At 35.0% G+C, this 24,084-nt stretch overlaps 1 protein-coding gene across 1 annotated transcript; it reads right to left on the minus strand.

Annotated features, from left to right (window-relative positions):
• Positions 1 to 20,843: 20,843 nt before the first annotated feature.
• LOC149155713 (glutathione S-transferase U19-like) lies at positions 20,844 to 21,920 on the minus strand. The gene is made up of 2 exons (XM_089441090.1): positions 21,538 to 21,920; positions 20,844 to 21,393 (listed from the first exon to the last, which is right to left on the minus strand). The coding sequence occupies exons 1-2, from the start codon at positions 21,859 to 21,861 to the stop codon at positions 21,028 to 21,030; spliced, it is 690 nt and encodes a 229-aa protein (XP_089297216.1). The 5' UTR covers positions 21,862 to 21,920; the 3' UTR covers positions 20,844 to 21,027.
• Positions 21,921 to 24,084: the final 2,164 nt, after the last annotated feature.

Genomic DNA, 24,084 nt, shown 5'->3' on the forward strand with positions numbered 1-24,084 from the left:
TTAGTTTGGTATGATATTTCTTGATTATTCAATTAGCTTGGCTGATGTTCATCTTAAAGATTGTTGGAAACTCATGGTTGGAGTTCAAGGTCTTCAAATGATTGAAGATAGTGATTATCTTTCTTTACTGGTTCAAACTTCTTTTCAGTTAACCAATACAGCTCATCCTAAACTTAAACAACCTGTCTTAAAAGACTATGTTACTATTGGTCTTTCTAATGCTCAAGTTGAAGGCGTTCGATATGATTCAACTGAATTGCCTAGTGACTGGTATTTTCAATATAAGTCAATTGCAAATGATAAAAAGCCTGAGTCAAAACTTATATGAATCTCTATTAGTAATGGTCAAGTCAAGATTATTCCTAAAAAACCAGAGATTCCTCGACCCATTGTTAGGCCTCGTCGCTATGTAATCCCTGTACCTTCTACTAAAGTTTTTTCTTCCAGAAGTGTCGATCTTCCTCCAATTGAAGAATTCCATCCCGCTGAACCGCAGTTGTCATCAAATGAATTGTATATCCCTGAATCTAAACCTTTTCTTGCTATCAATAAGATGCATTGTATCTCTAGTGCCTAGTTTTCTCCTGTTGAAGAGTGGCAGTATGGTAATCGTCGTTTTGTGAAAGGTGGGAAATGGCCTCCCAAGACAAAATTTTGCACCACCTCTTCTATGTCAAAACAACCAGCAACAAGAGCTAATTATGCTCCTTTGATAGAGCATAATGCATTAAACACCAATGACCTAGATCAAACCTATCAAATCGGTAATTATCTTACTACCTGGTGTTCACATACAGAAGATGTTTTGGATGATCTAGGATCCCAAACTGAGTTAATTCTAGATAATATTAAGCTTCTCTATGATGGATAGCAAGAAGAAAAACAAAGAAGAGAAGCCAAAGAGAAAAAGAAAAAGGAAAAGAAAAGGAGAGAATCAAAGGCTCCAAAATTTTCTATTTCAATGGATACTCTAACTATTGGGATATAGATGAAAAGCAAGAAGGAAGTGAAGCTGAGTCTAGTGCCCAAGCTTCTGAAAACAAACTAGAGCCAGTGAAATCACTAAACTTTCAAAAACCAAAAAGCGAGATAGCCACTTTGGAAAATGCTGCCTCTAGGTGTCCCTCCTTCATTTTTCCATCTCTCCAAAAGACCCATGTTTTCCATGAAGTCCCAAAGTATCTACGGATTGAAGAAGACTTGTTTGTAACCAATTCTACTGGATATGTTTTAGACTTAGACAAATCTACAAATCCAGCTGAATCCATCAGAGTTTGGATTGGTGCCCTATATCAAATGCAAGTTGTCTCTAGATTATATAATATTTCTACTTTTGCCTTAGCCGAAAAAAGAATGACCAAAATTGTATATGACTGGTGGATGGGACCATCAGAAGAAGAAAGAATGAATGTAGCTGCTGTAGGACTAGCTACTTTAGAATTGCTACTCAAAACTCAATTTGTCCCAGAACCAGCAGATGAAAAGAAACAGATTATAACAGATCTAACATGAATGGAATTGAAAGATTTAAAGTTTTTAGATCAATTTGGCAATGATTATACGGCTAAGATCTATAAAGCTAATCTTACCAATGATTCAACTCAGAAGATTTAATTCCTGTCAAAATTGTCTGGTAATTTAGGTGATTTGATTATGAAAGATCTAGAAGTCCAAGGGAAAAGGATTGAACAGACTTATTGGGTAGATCTCTTATTTCGGTGTCAAGAAAAGGTTAAATATATCTGCTGGTAGAAGAAGGCTCAAGACTTTTCTCCTGGTCTTGATGTTTGTCATTCTGTATTACCATGGACACCATTTAGAAAGAGAAAATCTAAAAGATATGGAAAATTCAAGCCCAAGAGAGTATCCAATCCTAGAAGGCCATTCTGAAAGTATAAATATTTAAAAAAGTGCAGGCAACCAAAAAGAGACAATGCATGTTTTATTTGCAAACAAGAAGGTCATTTCACCAAAAAATGTCCTAAAAGCTCTTCCAACAAGTTGAAAGCCTGTATAGAAATTGACGATTTTGTAGATAATTGGTCTATGGTTGATTCTCAAGACAAAGTATTAGATGTGTATATATTAACTGATGCTTCTCTGTCAGATACCGAGTTAGTTCCCAACACGTGCAAAAAATGAATGGATGCTATGATTGTTCTGAACCAGAGAATGACAGTGAATTGCATTTCAGTGATGAATTTAGCTCAGATGATTTTACTGATGAGACATCTCGACAGCTACGAAATCGATCAATTTCAGAGTAGATAAATCAAGTGGAAGAACTTATCCGCTGAAGATTCCACATGGGAGGATGAAAATTTTATACAGAAGCATCCAGAACTACTCAAGCATTGAGGACAACAATTTTTTAAAGGAGAGGGGCATGTTGGGTCCCTATAATACTAGTGATTACCTGATTACTATTGTAGTTGTGTCCCTTATTAATATTGTTGTGCCCCTATTATCCCCATATTGTTATTACTGTGCCCCGTAGAATCCCTTTATTTTTATTTTGTGGCTTTATATTATTATTGTTAGGTCGATTGGGTTATATTGTGACTCCTTAGACTCCTATATATAGAAAGGAGGTTTTTTCATTTGAATCATCCATGAATTGTTCATTTATGTAATGTAAAGGAGGTTGCCCCCTTGAAGAGGCTGAATTCTAAGGCGCGGATCTATCTTTTCTATCTTTTCTTAAGCTGGTTTCATAACATCCATGCTCCCTCTAAAAAGAAACCATGCCCACTCCTGAAACACTATATTTTCCGTCATCTCCCATCTATGTGCACATCTTGAGGTCTTTCTCCTCCAAGGTACTGAATAAACTTTTATCACCAGTGATGTGGAATGAGGCTCCACTGTCAATATACCAGACACAACCCATCATCGATGACACCATGAATACGATGAGGGTAAGTCCATTTCGAACTGAGAGGCTAATGCCTCACCTTCTGATCCTTCTGAGGATCCCTTCTTGGACTTCTTCGTTGGGAAATTAGTCACATAATGTCCCATCTCGATTTGAAGTATGATATGAATTCGATTTGCACTTGCAACCTCAAACTTCAAACTTCGAATTCTCTTCTTTGTATACTGTTCACAACTTTGATAAACCTGGCTCTGATACCATGTAGAAATTCTTCAAATTCTCTACAAATCTTGCTCTAATACTATGTAGAAAATCTAACTATAATTAGCCCGATAATGCAATATATCAAAGCAAAATACTATAATCTACTTCTACTATCAATTTGTGGAAGCTTAAAGATAGAGCAAGATCGAGCTAAACACATATAACCAGAAGATGAAGAATCAATGCACATGAAACACAAAAAATACTCATGGGAAAGTCTCAGCTAAAAAACCGACTATGTGTATTATCATACAAGGTGGAAATACATAGTAATTATACAAAGCCTTAGCTCTCACAGCTAGCCAACTCTCAGTAAAATCCTCATAGATGATCACAAGCAATCAAAGCTTCTCACAAGCCTTCTCCTCTACCCTCCAAGCTCCTATTTCCTTGTGCAGCTCCTCTGGGATGATCTCCTTCACCTAGTGGAACATTGCTCTCACACACTGCTCTAACACGCTGTCAGAATTGTGCAATCCTCAAGGAACCTTACCTTGACTACATGCATGAGTTTCCTTTATAGGGAAACACATGCAACTAATAGTACACTGTCCTTGACATATAGCTCAATTGGATCTTTCTCAGAATAGGCATGCATGAGTTTCTGATGAGGGAATCTTTAGTTATCTGGAGTACACTGGTTGAGTGCATGCATGCATCAACTGACTGATAAGTCACAATTAGTTCCTCAAACAGTTTGGAACTAATTTAACTGGACTTAACTCAGTAAATTGAGTTAACTAATTACAACTCAAATATAACGCAATCTTATCTCCTTAATTAATGGATAATCTCCTTAATTTAAGGGATAACTGTTGCATGACTTCAGAAAGACTTCTAACTTGAATTTCTCCAACTAATAAATCAATAATGAGTTAATTCCTAGTAGCTGGTGAGACTAAATTCAATTTTAATTGACAATTTCAATTCAAGAACAAATTAAAATTGGAATATTCTTGTGGTCACATTTGAACACTTTGTTTATGTAATAAGAAGTCATTTTTCTTCAAATTGTTTATGTATGAAAGCTTAAAGCTTGGTTAGCATTATTGCACTTTTTATGGCAATGAACTAAATTTTATTGCTGAATATATAAATAATTTCGTATGCGATATATCTTTCACAATCATTTCGGCTAACTATTTATCCAAAATTATTATTTTTAAAATGATTTCACTTCCTATCATATTTGAATGATCTTTATTACCAATTGCTTTAGGACATTATTGTAGATCGCATGTGTCAATTTTATTCCTGGGTACAGTCATAGTTAGATAATGTTTCAATTAGGATATATGCATGTGATTATTAGTTTAGATTAGATTAATTTTAGCCTAAAAATTTCACCAAACTTTCATATATCACCCCATCAGTATTATCATAATTTATTTTCAGAAACTGATCCCATTACCCCCAGTCAGAGCCACTACACCAAATGGAAAAGGAGTTGCCAACCAAGGTCCAAACCTGGTGGTTTTCTCCCAATGTTGTAAGGAATGATTTTTGAGGCTTCAACATTTTTGGTGCTAGAACGAGGGCCTGACTGTGAATGGAAAGTAAATCCAAATTAACAGGCCATTCTAAGAGTAAAAATCCCTCACCATCATCTCCAACTTCTCGACCGCATTCAAAATCTCCTAATCCTAATTCAGAAGTTGTAAAAACAACAACAGAGCCCACTACTGAAATCCCAAAGAACCCAGATCATTATTCTTCTACTAAAGCCCCTGAAGTCCAATCTTTGATTCATAAGTTATAGGGTATTTCGATATCTCAAGAAAAATCTGAGTTATCCCAAGATATTGTTACCTCTCAATTTACCCCATCTCAATGATTAACTAGAGCATAGAGAGAAAAACTTGGAATCCCACCATTCGAGTTACCTCTACCCAACCGTAGGAAAGCTAAGAAGGCACCATATGAATCTCACAACGAGGTTCTTTCGTCAATACAATCATCATCTTCATTCAGTCCATCCATATCATCACAAGACCAATCATTCACTTCACCACTCCAGATCGCGATTCACACAGGTACTGGAACTCAATCTTCCTCTGCCCAATCACCTTCAACCACTACCATATCTTTCTCTTCTCCAAGACCAAAAATGGCTCAATCTCGTCAAAGGCCATGGACAAATCGAGGAGCTATTAAGATGGCTGCACCTTTACATCCGTTGCTAGCTCATCTAAATAAATGATTACCAAATTTCAATCCTGATAGTGGCCTATTGGCTGAGGAACATATAAACAATTTCATGTTGTCCATTAACTTGAATGAAGTAGTAGAAGAAGATGCAGTTGTAAGATTATTCCCATATACATTCCAAGGAGCAGCAGGATCATGGTACTTCTCGTTACCATAAGGTTCTATCAATAGTTGGGATGATTTTCAAGAGAAATTCTTAACTAAACTTGGAGATGATAGATCCACAACTACCCTAACTAATGACCTCTTCAATTTGAAAGCTGAACCTAAAGAACCAACAAAATACTTCAACTCTCGCTTTAATAAATTACTGAATAAGATACCGGCGGCATCCAAGCCCAACAATGAGGTCCAAAATGAGTGGTATATTTCTTCTCTCCCTTCAACATAGCCATTTTCGTCAATAGAGCTGCCAAACCAACTCTGGCAGAAATATGAAAGAGGCAATAGCTGTAGAAAAACGTATTCTAGCTGTAGATAAGAAAAATGCATTAGAATAACTAAAATCCAAGAAAGTGAATTTTAGGGATGAATCCAAGAATAAACCACCAAAATATCCATTTGATCTTGAAGGTCTGTAGAATGTCCTCAAGACCATGTCTAACGAAATGGTTGATCTTAAAAACAGGTCGCGGAAACTTCCTCTAAGAAATCTTTTAGACCATTTAAAAGGAATTCCCCCATTGATCCTAAACCTCCAAATGCTATATCAAATGATGAATCAAATGGAGACAAAGATGAAGTTTCATCAAATGAAGCTAAAACAGAGGACGAAGAAGTAGCAAAGTTACAAGGAATGTTGTATTTTATACTTCCCAATGAATAAACACAAGAAGCACTACCTATTGCCACATGAAGTAAAAACCCTGTTGATTTGCTGCAAACAAATCCAAAGTAGAAGGCTTCAATGCTACCTCTCAAGGACAAGACAACAGTTAATATATCTTCACCAAAATCCACTCAAACTACCCCTCCTCAGTTGAACTCTTCATCTTCAACTAAAACCCTGATAGTATCAGATGAAATGGAATATAATATTGTTGATGATATAAAAAAGACTAGGCCAAACATCACCTTTCATGAGCTTATCAAATTAAAACATCAGTAGAAACTACTCCTTAAAGAACTCAAAGCAGTACTTACTTCACCTCTTCCTGCTGCTTGATCTCACAAGCTGCTCATGAAATGGGAAAACCCCCTAGCACCTCTTTAAACAAAATTGATCCAACTAACATTTCTCTAATTAGAGGAAGATCTAAATCTCATACTCCTCCATTCCTCCTTACTTTTGAAGTTTTTAATAATAATTTACAAACTGTTTAGTTGATTCATAAGCTTCATCTAACATCTTACCTAGAAAAATTTCTACAAAGTTCAATGTCCAGGCTCAAAAATCTGTTGTACGCATTGCACAGCTAGATCGGTCTCAAGTTGAAGTTTTTGGGGAACTTAATCAAGTAACCATCAGACTCTCGTCAAATCCCAAAATATGTCAAGTCATTGACATTCTTGTAGCTGATGTTCTTGAGTTCTATGGCTTAATCCTTAGTAGAGACTGGTGAGAAAATCTTCATGGATATTTTGCAACTGACTAGTCTCACATGTGGCTTCCCTATAATGGTAAGCCAAATCAGATAAGGGTTGATCACAAAAAACATCAAAAGTACATAGTCATAGAGCTATAAGGAGAAAATGAACCAGTGGCGTATAGCAACAATATCATCAAAAACTACTTAGTGGAATCATTTCTAGGAATTTTTAATGCATATACTTCACCTTTCTTGGAAAACTCTGTAGTATCTCAAGTTGAAAATTTTTCCCAAACAGATACTTGTAAGTGTGCAAATTTTGTAGATAAACTTGTAGTTAGCTCTTTATTTTGGAAGTTATTTTTTGATGGATCTAAATCCAATGATGGAGTGGGAGCAGGATGCATATTAGTTAGCCCAGAAGGGGAAAATACTATTTTAGCATGTCGACTTGAATTTGATTGCACAAATAACACTGCAGAATATGAAGCATTAGTTCAAGGATTGTGTAAGGCCATTGGCCTTAATATCAAACACCTCCAAGTGTTTGGAGATTCAGAAATTGTGATAAAAAAGGTAAGAAATACTATACATTTTATGTCAGGACATTTTAAACACTACAAGTCGTTAGTCCAAGACCTGACTTCACACTTTACAGCGTCTAATATTTCCCCTATTCCAAGACTCCAAAACGCAAGCGTTGATCTCTTAGCTAATGTGGCTTCCACGCTTATTCCACCAGGAGATTATAGTCCTGACTGCTTTCTATCGATATGATTTTAGGCCTTCTATTCCTGAGAATATCACCAACTAGAGAGTCTTTAATAGTGATCCAGATATCATAAGCTTTTTGACATCAGAAGGCTCCTATAATGACCAAATAGTTGATGAAGACCAACATGACAACCAACTTAAGCAAGAAACAACCAATAATGCTATACCAAAGTTTATGGTTAAGTTGGAAGATTTATATGACCTTAAGGACAGATTCAAAAAACCCATCAATTCAAAACTTCAGAGTTCAACCCTGAAGTTTGCATTGGTTAATATTGGAACTGGCCTGAAATATCAAAATATTAATCTAGGCCTCGGAATTACGTCAAATGAGAAATCATCCTTTATACGTTTGTTAAAAAAATATAAGAATGCCTTCGCATGGAACTATGAAGATCTAAAAACATACGACACTTCTATTATTCAACATATTATCCCCATGACGTCTAATGAGAAGCTTGTTCAGCAGAAATTAAGGAAAATCCATCCTAATTTAGAAAACTAGATTAAATTTGAATTAAACAAACTGCTGAAAGCTAAGATTATTTTCCCTGCCAGACATTCTAGGTGGGTCTCCAATCTTCTCCCAGTCAGGAAAAAGAATGGTGATATTTGGATATGCATAGACTTCCACAATCCAAACAAAGCATGCCAAAAGGATAACTTTCCATTGCCTCCTATGGAATGGATATTGCAATCAGTTGCAGGCTCAAAACTAATGTCTTTCTTGCATAGATCATTAGGTTATAATCAGATCCTAGTACATTTAGGAAAAAATGGGGCACGTATGCTTATAAGAAGATTCCATTTGAACTAATGAGTGCTAGTGCTACTTTCCAAAGAGCCATGGACATAGCCTTTAAAGGTTTAATAAACAAATCAATAGTAATCTACTTAGATGATATAACTGTATATTCAAAAAAGCGCAGTAATCATCCAAGGGATTTAAAACAAATCTTTGAGCGTTCTCAAAGGTATGGAATTTCTCTTAATCCTAAGAAATATTTCTTCGCATTAAGTGAAGGAAAACCCCTTGGATTCATTGTATCCAAAGTACGGATTCACATTGACCCTGATAGAATAAGAGAAATCTCTGAAATTCCTTTACCTCATAATAAAAATTCAATGTAATCTTTCCTAGGTCAGATTAATTTTGTTAAAAGAATTGTCCCTCACTTCTCATGGATTGTTTTACCTATTTAATCTATGATAAAGAAAAATTCCCTTTTTAAATCGAGACACACAGAACACGAGGCTTTTGATTAGATTAAACAAGAAATCATTAATGCTCCCTCTTTAGCGACTCTGAATTTTTCAAATCATTTCATTCTATATACCTTTGCTTCCAAGAAATCATATGCAGCCATATTAAGACAAGTCAATGAAGAAAAATATGAAGCGCCAATCTCTTTCTTTAGCTCCAATTTTCAGGGGGCTAAATCGAATTATTCAAATGTTGAAAAGCAAGCTTTTGTTGTTTTCAAACCAATAACACACTTCAAACCTTTTCTCCTCAAAACCCAAACCAAATTAATAGTGTCATTCCCAACAGTCAGAAATATGTTAATACAAAGGGATGTAGGGAAGAAGAGAGAAAATTGGGTAATAGCTCTGCAAGAATATGACATTGAAATCAGACCAACAAAAATTGTAAAAGGTCAAGGTTTTCGCAGAATGCTAGCAGGAGTGTCTGATTTATCAACACTACAAGACTCAGGTGATGATGTACAAGTCTATGAGGTAAGCCTTAACGACACTAAGTCAAGTTATGTTGATATCATATTTTACTTAAGAAATGGATATGCCCCAATGCGCTTAAACTATAATAAAAGTAAGACAAAGATGACAACAACAATGCTTTTTTCCCACATTGGGTTTCCACCTAAAAATCCCGGCGTTCATGTGTCTTGATGTGTTTCCTATGTGTGATAGTTTAGTTTGTTCTTTCTTCACATGATTATTTTTTAACTAATATTTAGTGAGGTATTGATACACTAGTTCAAGTTAAACAAATGATGAATTAACTGAAAAATAATTTTACTGGATATACGCTAGTTGTCTTCTTAAAAGTCACGTACATACGCAGGTTCATTTCAGTAAAATTGTGTATAGAAATATGGATATGAAATTTAAAAGTTTGGAATATTTAAAATAATGATGCACCCCCACCCCCCCCCCCAACACACAAGTATTTTTCCCAACAATCCCATGACCTTGGTTATTATTTTTCACTTATTAACTTTATTACGTGGATTTTTAACCCGGGGTTGTTACAGGAAGTTTGTGAAAAAATAAGTTCCCATATTGTCGTTCATCTCTGGGGACATTTTGAGGAAGTCAACATGCATGAGAGGGATGTGAAGGAGCAGGGGAGAAAAGCATTTTTGAAATGGGAGAGAGAGTTGTTGGCATAACAAAGATTGCATGCAGGAAAATTTTTGGTGAGGAGTGATTAGGGTAGAATGAGAGCCACGGTTGTTTAGCTCCCATGAAAAAAGCAGAGGAAAAGTGAAGTTTATGCAGAGGAGAGAGAGTGTTCAAGAGGGGCGCATTGGAGAAAACCTTGTTGTGATATTGATACATCACCCCTTGATTTCTAGTGATACCCTGTCTATCTATTGGCATTAGTTTAACCAAGAAAGTTTACGGAAAAAATGATTCACTCAGTTCTTTCGTTTCGACTGAGAGTAATTCCATTTAGAGCGATTCACTATAGTACTCATTTCCTGAGAGCTATTGATAGACCACCTAAAAAGTGGACTTGTCCTCTGTTTGATCAATTATTGGTGCGAATACCCTTGAGCACATAACTCCTTAGACTTTGAATCCATCTTAGGGGTATTTAGTTTTAAGAAATTGTAGTTGGACAGTTGAAGTTCCTCCTCTATTTTCCATCCTTTTCAAATTCAATCAGATAAGTATTATGGGATTATGTATGTCAACATTTGGATTGTAATAGGAATTAATGGATTAATGACCAATAATTAATCCTAAGCCATTTATATAAGGATTCATCATTCATTGTTTAAGCATGATTGACCAGATAACTTTAAGAATATGGATGAAAATTTTCTATTGTTTTGCAGGTTCTCTGATTATATGATTTTGATGGGTGATATGATATCACCCAGGATTGATATGTGATTTCATGAGTTTATGTCATATTTATATGTTTATAATCTTGGAAAAACCATTTCCATAATTATAATTGTGGGTTACCTCATTAGGAGTGTAGTTTATATGTTGAGTGCATGGAAAAAATATATCTTAGGAAGTTATCTAATGTTTCTACATGATCATGTTGAATGCATTGATTAAAATTCTATCATTGATATTATTTAACTTATGAATGAATGTGGCTTCTAATACTCTTAATATTTACATAATTACTTATATTCTTATGTATGATTGTTTGAAATGATCAACTTACTACCACTGTTGTGATTTCCATTATGTGATATGCATGAATATGTTGAATAGAAATTATGTATGTTAGCATGGTTAATGAAGCATAGTAATAATCATGTTTATCTTTATTAAGGTGCATCATGTGTATTATTTGAAGGTTTGAGGAAATTGGAGGCCTTAGTGTTGCTGATATAATCCTTGAATTGCGGTACTATTTATATAGTCTTGATTGATTATTATCATTTTGGGTGAATATTGTTGTTGATATATAGTTCATATCATGGGCTCACTGTGGTTGAATGTTTGGATAAATAATGCATTTTCATAGAAACAAAGGCATGTATTGCCTCGAATGAATTGTGTTAGAACATAGGGGTATTACTATGGTGAGGGTTTGATTCTTGAGTGACACTTGACCATGTAAAATTTTAATTATGTTAGAATATTTTCAAAGCCTAAGATATTGGAGTGACATGCATATATTTGGGTCGAGGGAGGTCTTCCAAAATTCAAAATCAAATTGTGGAAAGGTTCCCAAAACAATGGAGGAAACTGTGTATTTCTTTAATTATAGGGCTCAACAGAATAATAAATCATTAATCCAAGGATTAGTGACTAATCATGTTTCATGCCCATCTTTGGGTGGTGAATTTTTGGAGAAAAGGCACTATTAACCAAAAGTGTGTAACAAAACTCCTTTCTCTCACATGACAAGGAGTTTTTCATCGTGCCACACCTATCTAGGTATTGGATTCTTTTGCATCACAATGTGAGGGTGTTGGGTGTGATGACGTGGAGGCCTAGTAGGAGAAGGATCTTGTTGAATCATGAAACTTCATATAATAGTAAAGTGTTAAATTTCATGAAGAACTAGGAATTAGTGGGAACCAAGTTTGAGATGAGGTGGAAAGTGCCACATAGGCTGGTTATGGGCATGTGAAATCTTGCATGCAATTCGATCTAACATGGATTGATGACATGGTGAGAGTGCTAACATGTCACACTAATAATGTGACACGTGGTAGGGAGAATTGGTATTTTTTGTTGGCCAAGTGACTGATTTTGGAGTGACACGTGGCATGCTCAGGGACTTACATGTGGCATAGTGACATCATCATGACATCATGGTGACATCAATAGGGAAGATTAGGCATATATTGATAGAATGCATGACGTCAAACTTTTGGTGTCAGTAGATGGAGAGCATGGAAAATTTTAGGGGATAATATTCGTAGGTGGGCTAATTTTCCATGGCTTTTCCAAACAAAAAAAAAATTGTTAATTTCCATTTTTTCTAAAAATGATTTGCTCAAATTTTATGGTACAAAGTTATTTTATCTTAAAAAATGCCAAAGTTTTATAGACACTACATATAAAATCATAATCATTATAAATTTGAATATTTTTGTCAATATATCTCCAAATATTTTATAGTTTGCGTATTAGGGAATAGTAAGATTCGCCAAGGTTTCTAAACTTTAAATTAGATTTCCATCCTTAAAATTTTCTCTAATGGGGAGATATCTTTCTAATTCTATTTTTCCTTCATGGCGTAATGGGGTGGAGAATGCACTCAAAAGAAAGTGTGAGATGGAAAATGTGTTCATCACCTAGCATCAAAAGATTTATGTGTAGACCCCCCTGCCCCCTTATTATTTGCTGGAAGGCAGGGGAGGAAACACTTAATATATAGGTCATCAGTGTGAGTGGGTGGCCAAATAGAGAAGGTAGAGAAGTGATAAATGTGACGACTTTAGTTGCATACGAGACAAATTGTGGAGCCCCCATTGTGTTAACTATTGGGATGGGGGGGTAATGAATTCAGACCATATATATATTTTGAGTCTGACATGAGGTGGGATATTAGGGAGGGATTTAGCCATTTGATGTTCTAACAAACAAATATAACGTGTGTGACATGGTTCTACATGCTAAGGGTTGGTGTTTCTACGTGTTACAGTTGATGGAGACATCTCTGTTAGTTAGAAAGGATTGTGTGTCTTGTTTGACACCCAACTCCTTTGCACCCTTCCCAGATTTGGGCGCAAGTTCACTAGCATGTTGATGAGGGAAGGAACATGTTGATGTGGCATGATATGTGGCAATGCCACGTATTCCACTTATTTTTACATGTGGAGGGATTACTAATGCGGTAAGAGAGTTAAAAGGGGAATATTTAAATGGCAATAAATTTTGATATAGGCATTGTATCATGATAAAATATATATCACCGGGAAGCTCTCAATGAGCTTGATCTAATGGTGGCCTTAGAAATTGATTATGAGAAATTTTTTGAGGATTTTTACATCCCCATATTCATAATGAGGCCATGGAGGTTAGGTCAATGAAAAGTAACACCTCCCATTCATCCTAGAATATTCCAAGCAGATGGGAAGGAATGTTACAGTATTAATATCATCATCACTTAAAATAATATAATTACCATGACCATATCAATGGGATTTATAACTACTTCAATTTCCTTTCCCTTGAAGAGAAGAAGGGTGGTTTTTTTTTTTTTTTTTTTTTTTTTTTTATAACTTCAGAAAAATTTTGGTAAGTGCATATCATTTTTTAGAAGCATCATACAACATCCACTATTCATTATGTATCCTCCTAAAGGAAAATGTCATTCTCTTCCTAGAACAATAACACAAGATGCTAGTAAGTCTACAATGATGATGGGAAAACCTATTCTAATATGTCTTATGGGACTTATCCATGCAAAAAGTATTTAATTTCTCCATAATATTAAACTTTCCTTAAAACAACTACATATATCCTTTCTCTAGTTTCATAGTAGTTTCTACATTCTAAATTACTGGATTTCATTATAGAAAGAGGCATAATATTATTTATATCACCACTGTCTAGTATGAAATCATCCAATATTAATTATAGTGCTTCAAAAAATATATCAAAGGTAGGTATATTTCCTCATTTTCTTGAATATGTACATTTTTGTTTTATTAGTTGCTTCTACTCTTTATCAAATCTTTCCCCATTTCTCAATCCTTTAAGTAAGTTCTCTTTTTTGTTGGGGGCTGGGGGTTGATCCCAAAAATTGTAATGTAATTTGTAATTTTTATGATCATCTTAGTTGATTCTAAACTTTCCTAATCATTCTAAGGAATTTTCCCTGTATTATTGCAATTTTCTAGAGAAGAATTATCCTCTTGATTAGAAGGGTCAACTTTTCCTTTATTTATTTAGGCCCTTGTTTGAATTACATTTTATTGTTCTTTTAATTCTTATTATACAATTAGGTATCCTTATATTATGGATTGCATCCTAATACATTTCCATGGATTCAAGAACCAAGGAAGAACCTCATTATTTACTTCAAGAATATGAAGAAATAGATCGTTTTCTTTGAATTATTCATCAATATCTTGCAATACTACAACATTGGTGTTTTGATATCACTGTGGTTAAGGAAATATAGGATCATTTTCATCCATATTCCACTTTATTTCTTAACATTCCTTGAGTCCATATGTGGGTTATCCAACATTATAATGTTGTTGTTAAGGCCCTTGTTCTTCTCCTTTCCTAGTCAAACGATTTCACTTTGCATTAGTCCAATAGTTCTATTCAATTGAGAAATGTCTAAATCGATTTTTGAATACCAAGCTTTATTTAGAGAAGGAATATTCTATACACTTGGAGGAGGAATTACTTATACATTTTGAGTTTGACCATGAAATATTCCTCTTCCAACAGCTTGATCTCCCACATTTTTTATTGGAGGGTCCCTATTTTGATTAAAGACACTGAGACCGATCATCTAGAATTGAACTATTCGCAAGATAATGCTAAGATCTATAGTACTTTCCAACATATATTCTTCCATTTCTTTCACTTTTATCATAGCTTCTTCCAATGAAGCAATATGGAAGACTTGATTTTATAATTCACATTTGTAGATGCTGGATTTTAAAGCATCCCATGATAACATGATCATTAGGATGCAATTATTGTGGTATTTATTACAATGTATTTAAGAATATGAGATTGAAATATCTCTCCTTTTTTATTATCCTCCAAATAAATTTGTGTAAACTAAGTTAAAAAAATATGATGTTCAACACATTGAGCATATCTGCCTATGAAAGCAGTTTCAATATCATCAAAATAAATAATTGAATATTTTGATAAATAAAGATACAAATTGTATGTAAGATGAACCAAAGTTTATATAACTACCCTAACCATAACATCATCTTTTTCTAATCCATGAATATCAAAAATTTTCAAAAAATGATCCATATTCTTTTCAAGATTTGTTATACCATCTCCATTAAACATTAGTAACGCTCCTATTTGAAAATTAGGTAAATGATGTTGTTCCCCTTCTAAAGTGAAAGGAATTCTCTTTGTCTTTATCTTTGATTCCTCTATCTATATTAACTCCTTTCACCTCCTTCTTACCTTTCTTCATTTTGTCCGGCTTTGTCTTGTTTAGTATCTGGTGGAAACTAGAAGAATATAGTCTAGCCAATAGAACTATTGTTTGTTTAGTAATATTCATGCACCTACATCTAGTTACAGGATCCCCAGGAATATTGGATTCCCATAAATTTATATTTTTTTATTAAGGATATATTTGAAATTTTTGTGGATTAGGTGGCCATTATTGAGCCAAAACTCCCCAAGGTCTCTCAAGTTCTTTATTTCTTTATATTTTGAGGACCAATTGATATAATTGATTCAAAATGCTTCTTTAATTGGATGAGTCCAATGGTATGATGATGTTGTACTAGATTAAGTTGAGTCATTCACTAGAGAAATAGATCATTAACCATATATTCTTCCAAGTTGAGTCACCAAAAATGTTGATCTATTCTCCTATTAGAGGCAAGAATCAACATCCTAGGGAATATCAAGATTCCCTTTTCATTTTTATAGAATTACTACTCATCTTTCAAACTTATGTTTTCAATTTATTTGTTCACATAAATAAATCCATCATTACACAATATACACCTATCATTAGACTAGGTGGTCAAAATGAAACAAATAATAAACTATATTTGGAAAATGTAGTAATCTCACAAATGATTGACATCATTCCATCATCCATTCCTCTACATTTTTTTGAGTGTCTTATGTTCTTACATGAAGCAACTTCCCTTCTTTCATCTCAACCTTTTATCATCCATATTTATTGAATGTATTGTTCATTTATAAAGCTAATCCTTGGCAACATTTCTCTTTTTCTTCCAAGTTACTATATTATTGTATCTGATCCATGGGATTCCCATCCCAATATTTTTTAGGACATATGAATTCCTTTTATCATTTTAATATCAAGAACATTATGTAATGTGATAGGCACATGCTTTATTCCATATTAAACTTCGATTTGTAATATTTTTTTACTCTTGCAGAGTGTTATTTCAAGACTTCATATCATTTGTGGTTTCAAAGGCATTTCTTTATAAAGCAAGATATCTCGTGAGCATTCTCCTATCCATATTATGATTCTATGTGAATGAAATCATTTAAGCTCTCTAAAAATTATCGTCCATTAGTATTTCTTTTTTATTTATGAATATTGCTTCATTTTTCCTTATTTTGTTAATGGATGCTATGATGGATTGAATTCAATCAGTTGTGATACTACTAGTTTTTCTAACTATAGTTTATTATTTATTTCCTTTGCACCACTTGGTTAGGGCATAGGTATATATTTTTGAATGATAGGTTATTTATGTGAGATAAATGTAAAAGAGGAATACCACCTCTATAAAAATGTGGGAATCTTGATAATTCCCTAGGATGTTCAATCGTGTCCATAATAACAAAAGAGATTAACAAATCTCCTTTTTGTAAGAGAGAACTGAATAGTAAAGTCTAGTCCACTCAGACTCCAGAGAGTTAGTCCATTATTTTTATAAATGGAGAATATTTATGATGTGCACATTATGAGTGATGTTATCCTGCTCAAGTTATATTATTTTGGACGAAGCAATCATTAATGCCCTAATTTTGGTATGTTTGATATCATCATGCCTACAAAGAACCTCACTAACTTCCTTCATGCAAAATTTATCTACATTTGCACTAGTTATATCTTTCTTGATGTAGGAGCATTCAGCTCAAGGAAAATCATTGTATTTTAGTAGACATAGGGGTATTGTGTTTCCAAAGGAGTTGGGTTCCTAAGTATGAATTAAATGTAATTATTAATGTTTTGAGTGATTTTAATGAGAAAATCTAGAATAGGGATTTAATTGAATATGGTGAGGCATATTTGTAAATGTTCTCGAATGTAGGAGAACATGAGAGAATTAGGATAGTTGAGAGATTAAGGGAATTGAGAATTAATTGTACAACTCATATTAGGAGTTAGTTCATGATTTTAATGGATTAGGGAAGATCCTTACGGGTGAGGAAGAGATTTTAGGAATTTTGTTGAAGAATTTATGGATCTAAACCAAGAATTGGTTTTAGAGTCCTTTTGTATAAATGTAAGCCTTAAAGGCATAATCAGGGGTTAGAGAGTTAGATAATTAGCTTGTTAAGCTAGTTAGAGTGGGATTTAAGCCTACGGGGAAGTTTTAAATAGAGACCATTGTAATCAAAAGATCAAGGCAGAGATACAAAGTCTCAATATGTAATCGTTGGTTTTTATATTTATATACAGAGAATTCAATCCTAAGTGTAAGTGTGTGAGTCAATTATTGGTTGATGTATTCATAGATTTGCATAGTTTATGTATGCAGGTAGAGTCGAGGCGAAGCATAGAGGAGAAGAATGAGCCAATGGTTCATAATGGATCTTTGAATCCATTGAAGGATTAAGAAATGATCTGGGATGACATCGATCAAAGGAGCATGAGAGGTTAAGCTAAGAAGAGTTACATAGCGAAAACAACGAAGAACGGGAACCTTTGAAGAAACCCGAGAACCATGGAGAAACATTGGAAAAATGTTATAAAATACAAGTAAGGAGATAGATGGAGAAGTGAATCATTAGCATCCAGTGGCCATTGGATCTTTATGATCAATGGCTAGGATTAAGTCGCATGATGGAGTTATGAAATATCGCATCTGAGGGAAGCAATAGGAGCAATGAACTAGCCTCAAGCCTTTAACAATTGCGATTAATAAATGGAACAAGGATCGTTAGATCTGAGAAGAGGATCAATGGTGGGAACCTAATCACAATGTTATTTCGGAGAAGTGAATAAACCTCAGACCATAAGGAAGTGCGATGGGCGATGTCGATGTGATGAGCGAAGCAATCACATCGTAGTTAGTATGTGGCGCTGTATCGGCGAAAAGGAATGTGACAAGTGATATGAGGCAGACCCGATAGGGTTATACGGCGTGTTTATTATATTTGAGTTTCGGAAGGCTATTGCATATCGGATGCGAAGGAGTCACGTGGAGTATGAGACCTGCAAAGAACCCCGATTGCGATTAGTGATAAAGGGATGCCTCATTAAATGTGTAAAGATCGTATTTTGAGCGGAAAAAGTATGCTTATAGAGTATTTCTATTATATAAACATTATAATAGGAATAAGCACGATATAAAGGTTTTATGTGTTAAGCCAGATATAACAATGTTATAAAGAGGGGTTTGATTATATATGTGGCTTAAGGTTAAATAAAGGTTTATGAGGGTGAATGATTTCCGATAAAAAGGAAAGGATGGGTTTATCAAGACTGGGCTATTGTAAGGAAGCATTCCGCATAAGAAATTATTTAAGGGGCCTTAACCATTGATGGTGGAAGATTTGACTCAGTAGAGAGTTAAAAGTCCTCGGAAAATTAGTTTATGCATATTTAACATGCATATTGTGCGTATCCATGGGTAACCCCGCATCATTTCTCATGAAAGTGGTAAAGAGGAATATAGAATAGCCACCATAATTTTTCATATCAATAAAATGCAAAATCAAAAAAGTTAATATCAATCTAATGTAGGAGATGTAAAAAATGAATGAATGAGAAAATGGGATTGATGATAACTATTTCTAACTAAGACTCCACAAATACTAGAAAAAAATAAAATAGAAGGAAGATATTGAGATACTGGAGATTTCCAAGTGCAAGTAATAAAGTCTAGATACGTGGAGAACCTAGCTTGATGTGGTGTTACTTAAGCCAAAATCCTCTATAAAAACAAACCAAAAAGCTCAAAAATCACACTCCTAAGTACCAAATTTATTCCTATGTCTTTGGTAAACTCATCTCCACAAAAGCCATATGACTTTCCCAACAAGAAACACCAAGTGAGCTAAAATGTCCCCATTTTCCTATATTTCATGTGGGATTAAATCATTTCCATTGATTAATAATGAATTAGACTTTCCATATCAAATGTGACATATGGGAAAACCACAACATGCCATTCTTCCCATATTACCTTGAATGGTAGTATCGAAATATGTGGAGATTAAAAAGGAGGGAAATTTAGTTACTCACTAATCAATTGATGAAGGGATTAGGCTATAATGTTTCTCTTCTTTGATTAAAACCGGAAGGCCCGGGGAGGAGAGCACATTTTCCTAATAATCCACTTCACTTTTAAATTCTCTTTTGATATGATAAAATATGGTGTGATCAAATTGAGAAAGAAAGTGCTAGATTCTACAAATGAGGGAATTCAATATATTTCTTCCATGGCTAACTTGATGAATTATTTCATTGATTACTGCCATAGAGTCTCCTTAAACTATCTTTGATTTGGTTCCTTCTTCCTTTATAATATAGAGGTCTTGCAACAAAAACTAGAACTAGAACTCGACTAGATTGTTAGTGACAATTCTCAACGCAAATGCCCCCAAAAATATAATAAAAAGTCTTATTTCTTTGCAAATCATAAAATCTCCCTCTAACAACTATCAACTATCATTCCTAATTTACAAATTAATTATCGTTCTTATTTTACATATTATAGTTGAAATTTTACACACAATACTTATTTTGACTCTTTATTTTATTCTAATGAAAAAAATTATTTTATGTAAAAAGAATCCATTTCTTACCACTGCGAATCATATATTACATTATCTTTTAACTTTCATATTTTATCTATAATTAAAATAAAAAATTATAAATATTTATATTCCTTTAAATCTATTATTAATTCAAAATATCATTTTTATTAATGTAAATTCTAAAATTGATAATTCCATTTTACTCATGTACATCATATTTTTGGAATATTTTAAAACAAACAACTAAATAACTATTAACTCTATAAATTTTAGAAAAACTTAAATTAATATATATATTTGAAAATATCATAATGTAAAATTACCATTTGTTACCGAGTAACCATTTAGAAAATCCATCGGAATAATTCAGAATGACTCTCTCTTTTTAAATGTGAACCATCCACGTGGATGGCAATTTGTTCAGAGATACGGCCGTAACAAGTACTAATTTTCCCAGTCCTTAAGATGTAGATCAAATTTCCCTTTATAGTCTTTTAATTTTCCCAAAGTCCATAATATGTAGATCACATCTCCCTTAAAGTCTTTATGGTCTCTCTAATTGATAGGTTGGATTTTATCGCTTTGAGAATATAACATTGCAATTATTTTCTCTTCTACATTGCCATATTCGCACACAACTTTACAAAGACAATCTTTTCCAACAATATTACATTCCTGCTATCTCAATGATGAGAAATTAGATATATCTTTCGCTTCAAATTTGCAAAGATCTTATTGAACCATTCGAAGTGAAAACGACAGAACTAAAACGAAACGATCCAAACATTAAAGTTAACATAATAATAAAACTTATTATTGGTACGAGTGTTTGCAGTGACGAAGCCACTTTAAACCTCTAGTTCAAAGGTCACAGTCTCTGGGGATCCAAAGTCCATAAGCCTAGAAACACTAACGAGAACACTGAAGTAAGAACTTATCCGCATTACTAATCTACTAGACACGGTCATATAACTATATGTATATGGCTACGCTGATGCAAGTAATTCAGATTTTCAGTTACTCGGAGGTGACAAATTTCTTCCTAAATGGAATGGCATATTCCAAAACCTTAAGAGGGTCCGGGAGGATTTTTTTCACGCTCTTTCTCTCCATGCACTTCTTCATCCAAAGTTGGAGCCTTGGGAACTCACTTTCCCATGGTATATTCCATTTCCCAAACATTTCAAATGAATGGAACCAACATGCATAGGGAATGAATGCAATGTCCAGGTACCCAAACTGCTCCCCTCCAAAATAAGGCTTATCTCCGCCTTTTGACAGCTCCCTTTCAAGGAATCCGAGGTACTTTAACATACAACGCTTACCCTCTTCTAGAGCTTCTCCTTCAGTTTTCAAAATACCATAAAATGCATCCTGGAAGAACTGGAAGAAATCGCACGAATTCATATGTATCAGAAAGTGCTCCTCATATAAATGGAATAGCACAAATTGCATGTATTAAACCTAAAATGCAATGCATTGAATAAAATTTAGGGTAAAGATTAGTTTGGGTGTGATTATGCTTACTTTCTTGTTCAGAAAGTCTGCCCAGAATCTTGCAACGGCTCGGTCATATGGGTCGGACGGCATGAATGGATTAGAGTTGGGCCAGGCCTCATCGATATATTCGAGAATGATGAGAGACTCGTTCACAGGCTTGCCGTTGTGGATGAGGACAGGTACCGTCTTGTTAATTGGATTCATTTGCAGCAGCAGGTCACTCTTGGGGTCGAGATTCTCTTCTTGGTATTCATATGTCACGCCCTTCTCTTCCAATCCGATCAAAACACGCATGCTGAAGGGACTAACCCAGAGGCTCAGCACCTTCACCTGCTCCTCCCCTTGGCCCATTTTCGCCGTCTAAAATTAAACTACTGAAAATTACAGGAAGCACACAAGTATGAAATATGACTGCCCAACCTTGCTTGCTTGGCGTGGTACCTGGTCCCTTACCCCACTATTTAGCCTCACTTTTTCCGTACCTCTCCAGAGAAGACAAAGATCTTCCTCCACTTGACTTTTGCCAGAACTAAATAATTGCAAATAATTGAGCATGTAATCAGGTTGTTGTCAGGGTGCGTAATAATTGAGAATTATTGAACATTGTAGTCAGATTGTTGTTGTTCTTCAGAGTATTGGCCGCTCATTTCAAAGTTCTCTGCGCATCCTATTATATCTATTTTATTATCTCAAATAAGCGTCCAAAGATCGTTGAGATAACATACAGCTTGAACAATGTAGTGAGATGGTTGTTGTTCCTCACAGAAATGCCCTTTATTTCAAAGTTCTATCCGCATCATATTATATCGGTTTTCTTGACTCAAATGAGTGTCCAAGAACGTGAGGTAACATACTTGAGTGCAGCTATGTGTAGATTGGTTGAGATTGATTGATTTATGTAGGTTTAGTTTTTATTAAATTTTAGATTTAGTTTTGTGTGGGTTGATTTCAGAAAGGATTGGGTAACGCCAGAATCGGAATTGGAACTATTAAAGATACAAAAATATGTTATATGGAGGCACTGGGCCTTTGCAGAACGTGACTCATAGTAATTACCACATATTAGCAAACAGTGACTAAAAATGCGACTGTCCCCAAGGGGAAACGAGTCCAAAAAAGTCCAAAAAAGTGAGCTGCCCACGCAGGGAACTAGCTTATGATTTCCATGTTTGAGAGTTTTTTCAGCAAGACAAAAAAACCAAAAGACCCCATGTAACAGCCATTATAGGTTAAAACAACAAAAAAAACCCACATATGGTGACTTGGTATCTAAGAACCTCGAAAAAAGAACCAAAGTCCGCTAGGTGTCAGCACATGGCAGGGGCTCCTCCACGATGAGACACCAGTAGGCATAACGGTCATCGTCGGCTTGCTCTTTGCCACCTAGAATGTTCGTCCCATCTGCTGCCTTCCCAATACCACCTAGGGTGTTACTTGTCCTTTTCAGTGCTTCCGAGTTAGAGAAAGCAACATCCATCCTGTTCCGAGCATCACCCTGCGAGCTGTTCCGCCTGCTATCGCCGTCCTATTCGAAATGATGCTATTTGGGACTATATTGCATTGTGGCTCTTCTGTGAAGGCGACATATATAGTGGCAATACGGGGCTGGTCTAGGGTGCATTTGAATTGGAATTGGGTGGAGTGAGAGGGATTCATCGTAGGCTCATAGTCAGCTTGTCGGTTCTGGGTCTCTGCATTATGCCGATGGCCAGTCCTCTGGTCCTGCCCTCTCCCACTGCGGGTGATGGGAAAGCGACCTCTACTGTGAGCCGCAATCAAAGGCAAGGAGGAGTCCACCTGAGTCAAATCAGATAGGGACAACGAGGGAGGGTGAATTTCTCTCCCTCCACTGCTTCCCCTGTGGCTTCTCATTATGTGCCTTAGGCGGGGCATATTTGCATGGTGAATCTCAGTTCGCTGGGTGCTTGGAGGAGCTGGAGAAGGGATGGAGTGGCTTGTGGAGGCACGGGAGTGAGGAATACGATTGCTTGACGTGTAATTGAGGGCCGGAACAACAGTTCTATAAGCGCAAAGTAGGTTGTGAGAAAAATGAGCACCGTCCATTACCTCAATGCAGCAGAGAAGTTGACATCTTCTCCTGGTGGCTATTCTAGAGCTCGGCTATGCCACTACAAGAAGACAATTGTAGGTGAGAGGAGGCAGAGCAAGGGGGAGATGCTACCAGAAGTGGGTGGCCTTGGCTCTCTCCCCCCATTAATGTTTTTTTGGCTTTTAGGCTTAATTGAAATGCCATAAATTATGGTGGTGGGCATCTCGATATGAGTGCGGATGGCCATGTGGCTATACCACTTCCTCGGCCAGATGATCAGCATTGTACTAGCATCATTAATCACCCGCATCAAGGGGATGATTTAAATAAGTTACCTAAGCATATGCAAATTAATTAGATTTAGTGTACATGTCTATCTAGTTTGGTTTTGTTTATTTCGTTTTTATTATTTTAGAAAAGTTTAATTTTTAGGTTAGACTCTTTATTTATGATTAATTTATTTATCAAATTTTATTTTTGGGTGGATTTAATAATGAACTTCTATTATTATAGATCCATGCTAA

Source organism: Pinus tabuliformis, chromosome 9, assembly GCF_031772625.1.
Source record: "Pinus tabuliformis cultivar Carrire ecotype Pingquan chromosome 9, CPIR1, whole genome shotgun sequence".
NCBI classification, from domain to species: domain Eukaryota; kingdom Viridiplantae; phylum Streptophyta; class Pinopsida; order Pinales; family Pinaceae; genus Pinus; species Pinus tabuliformis.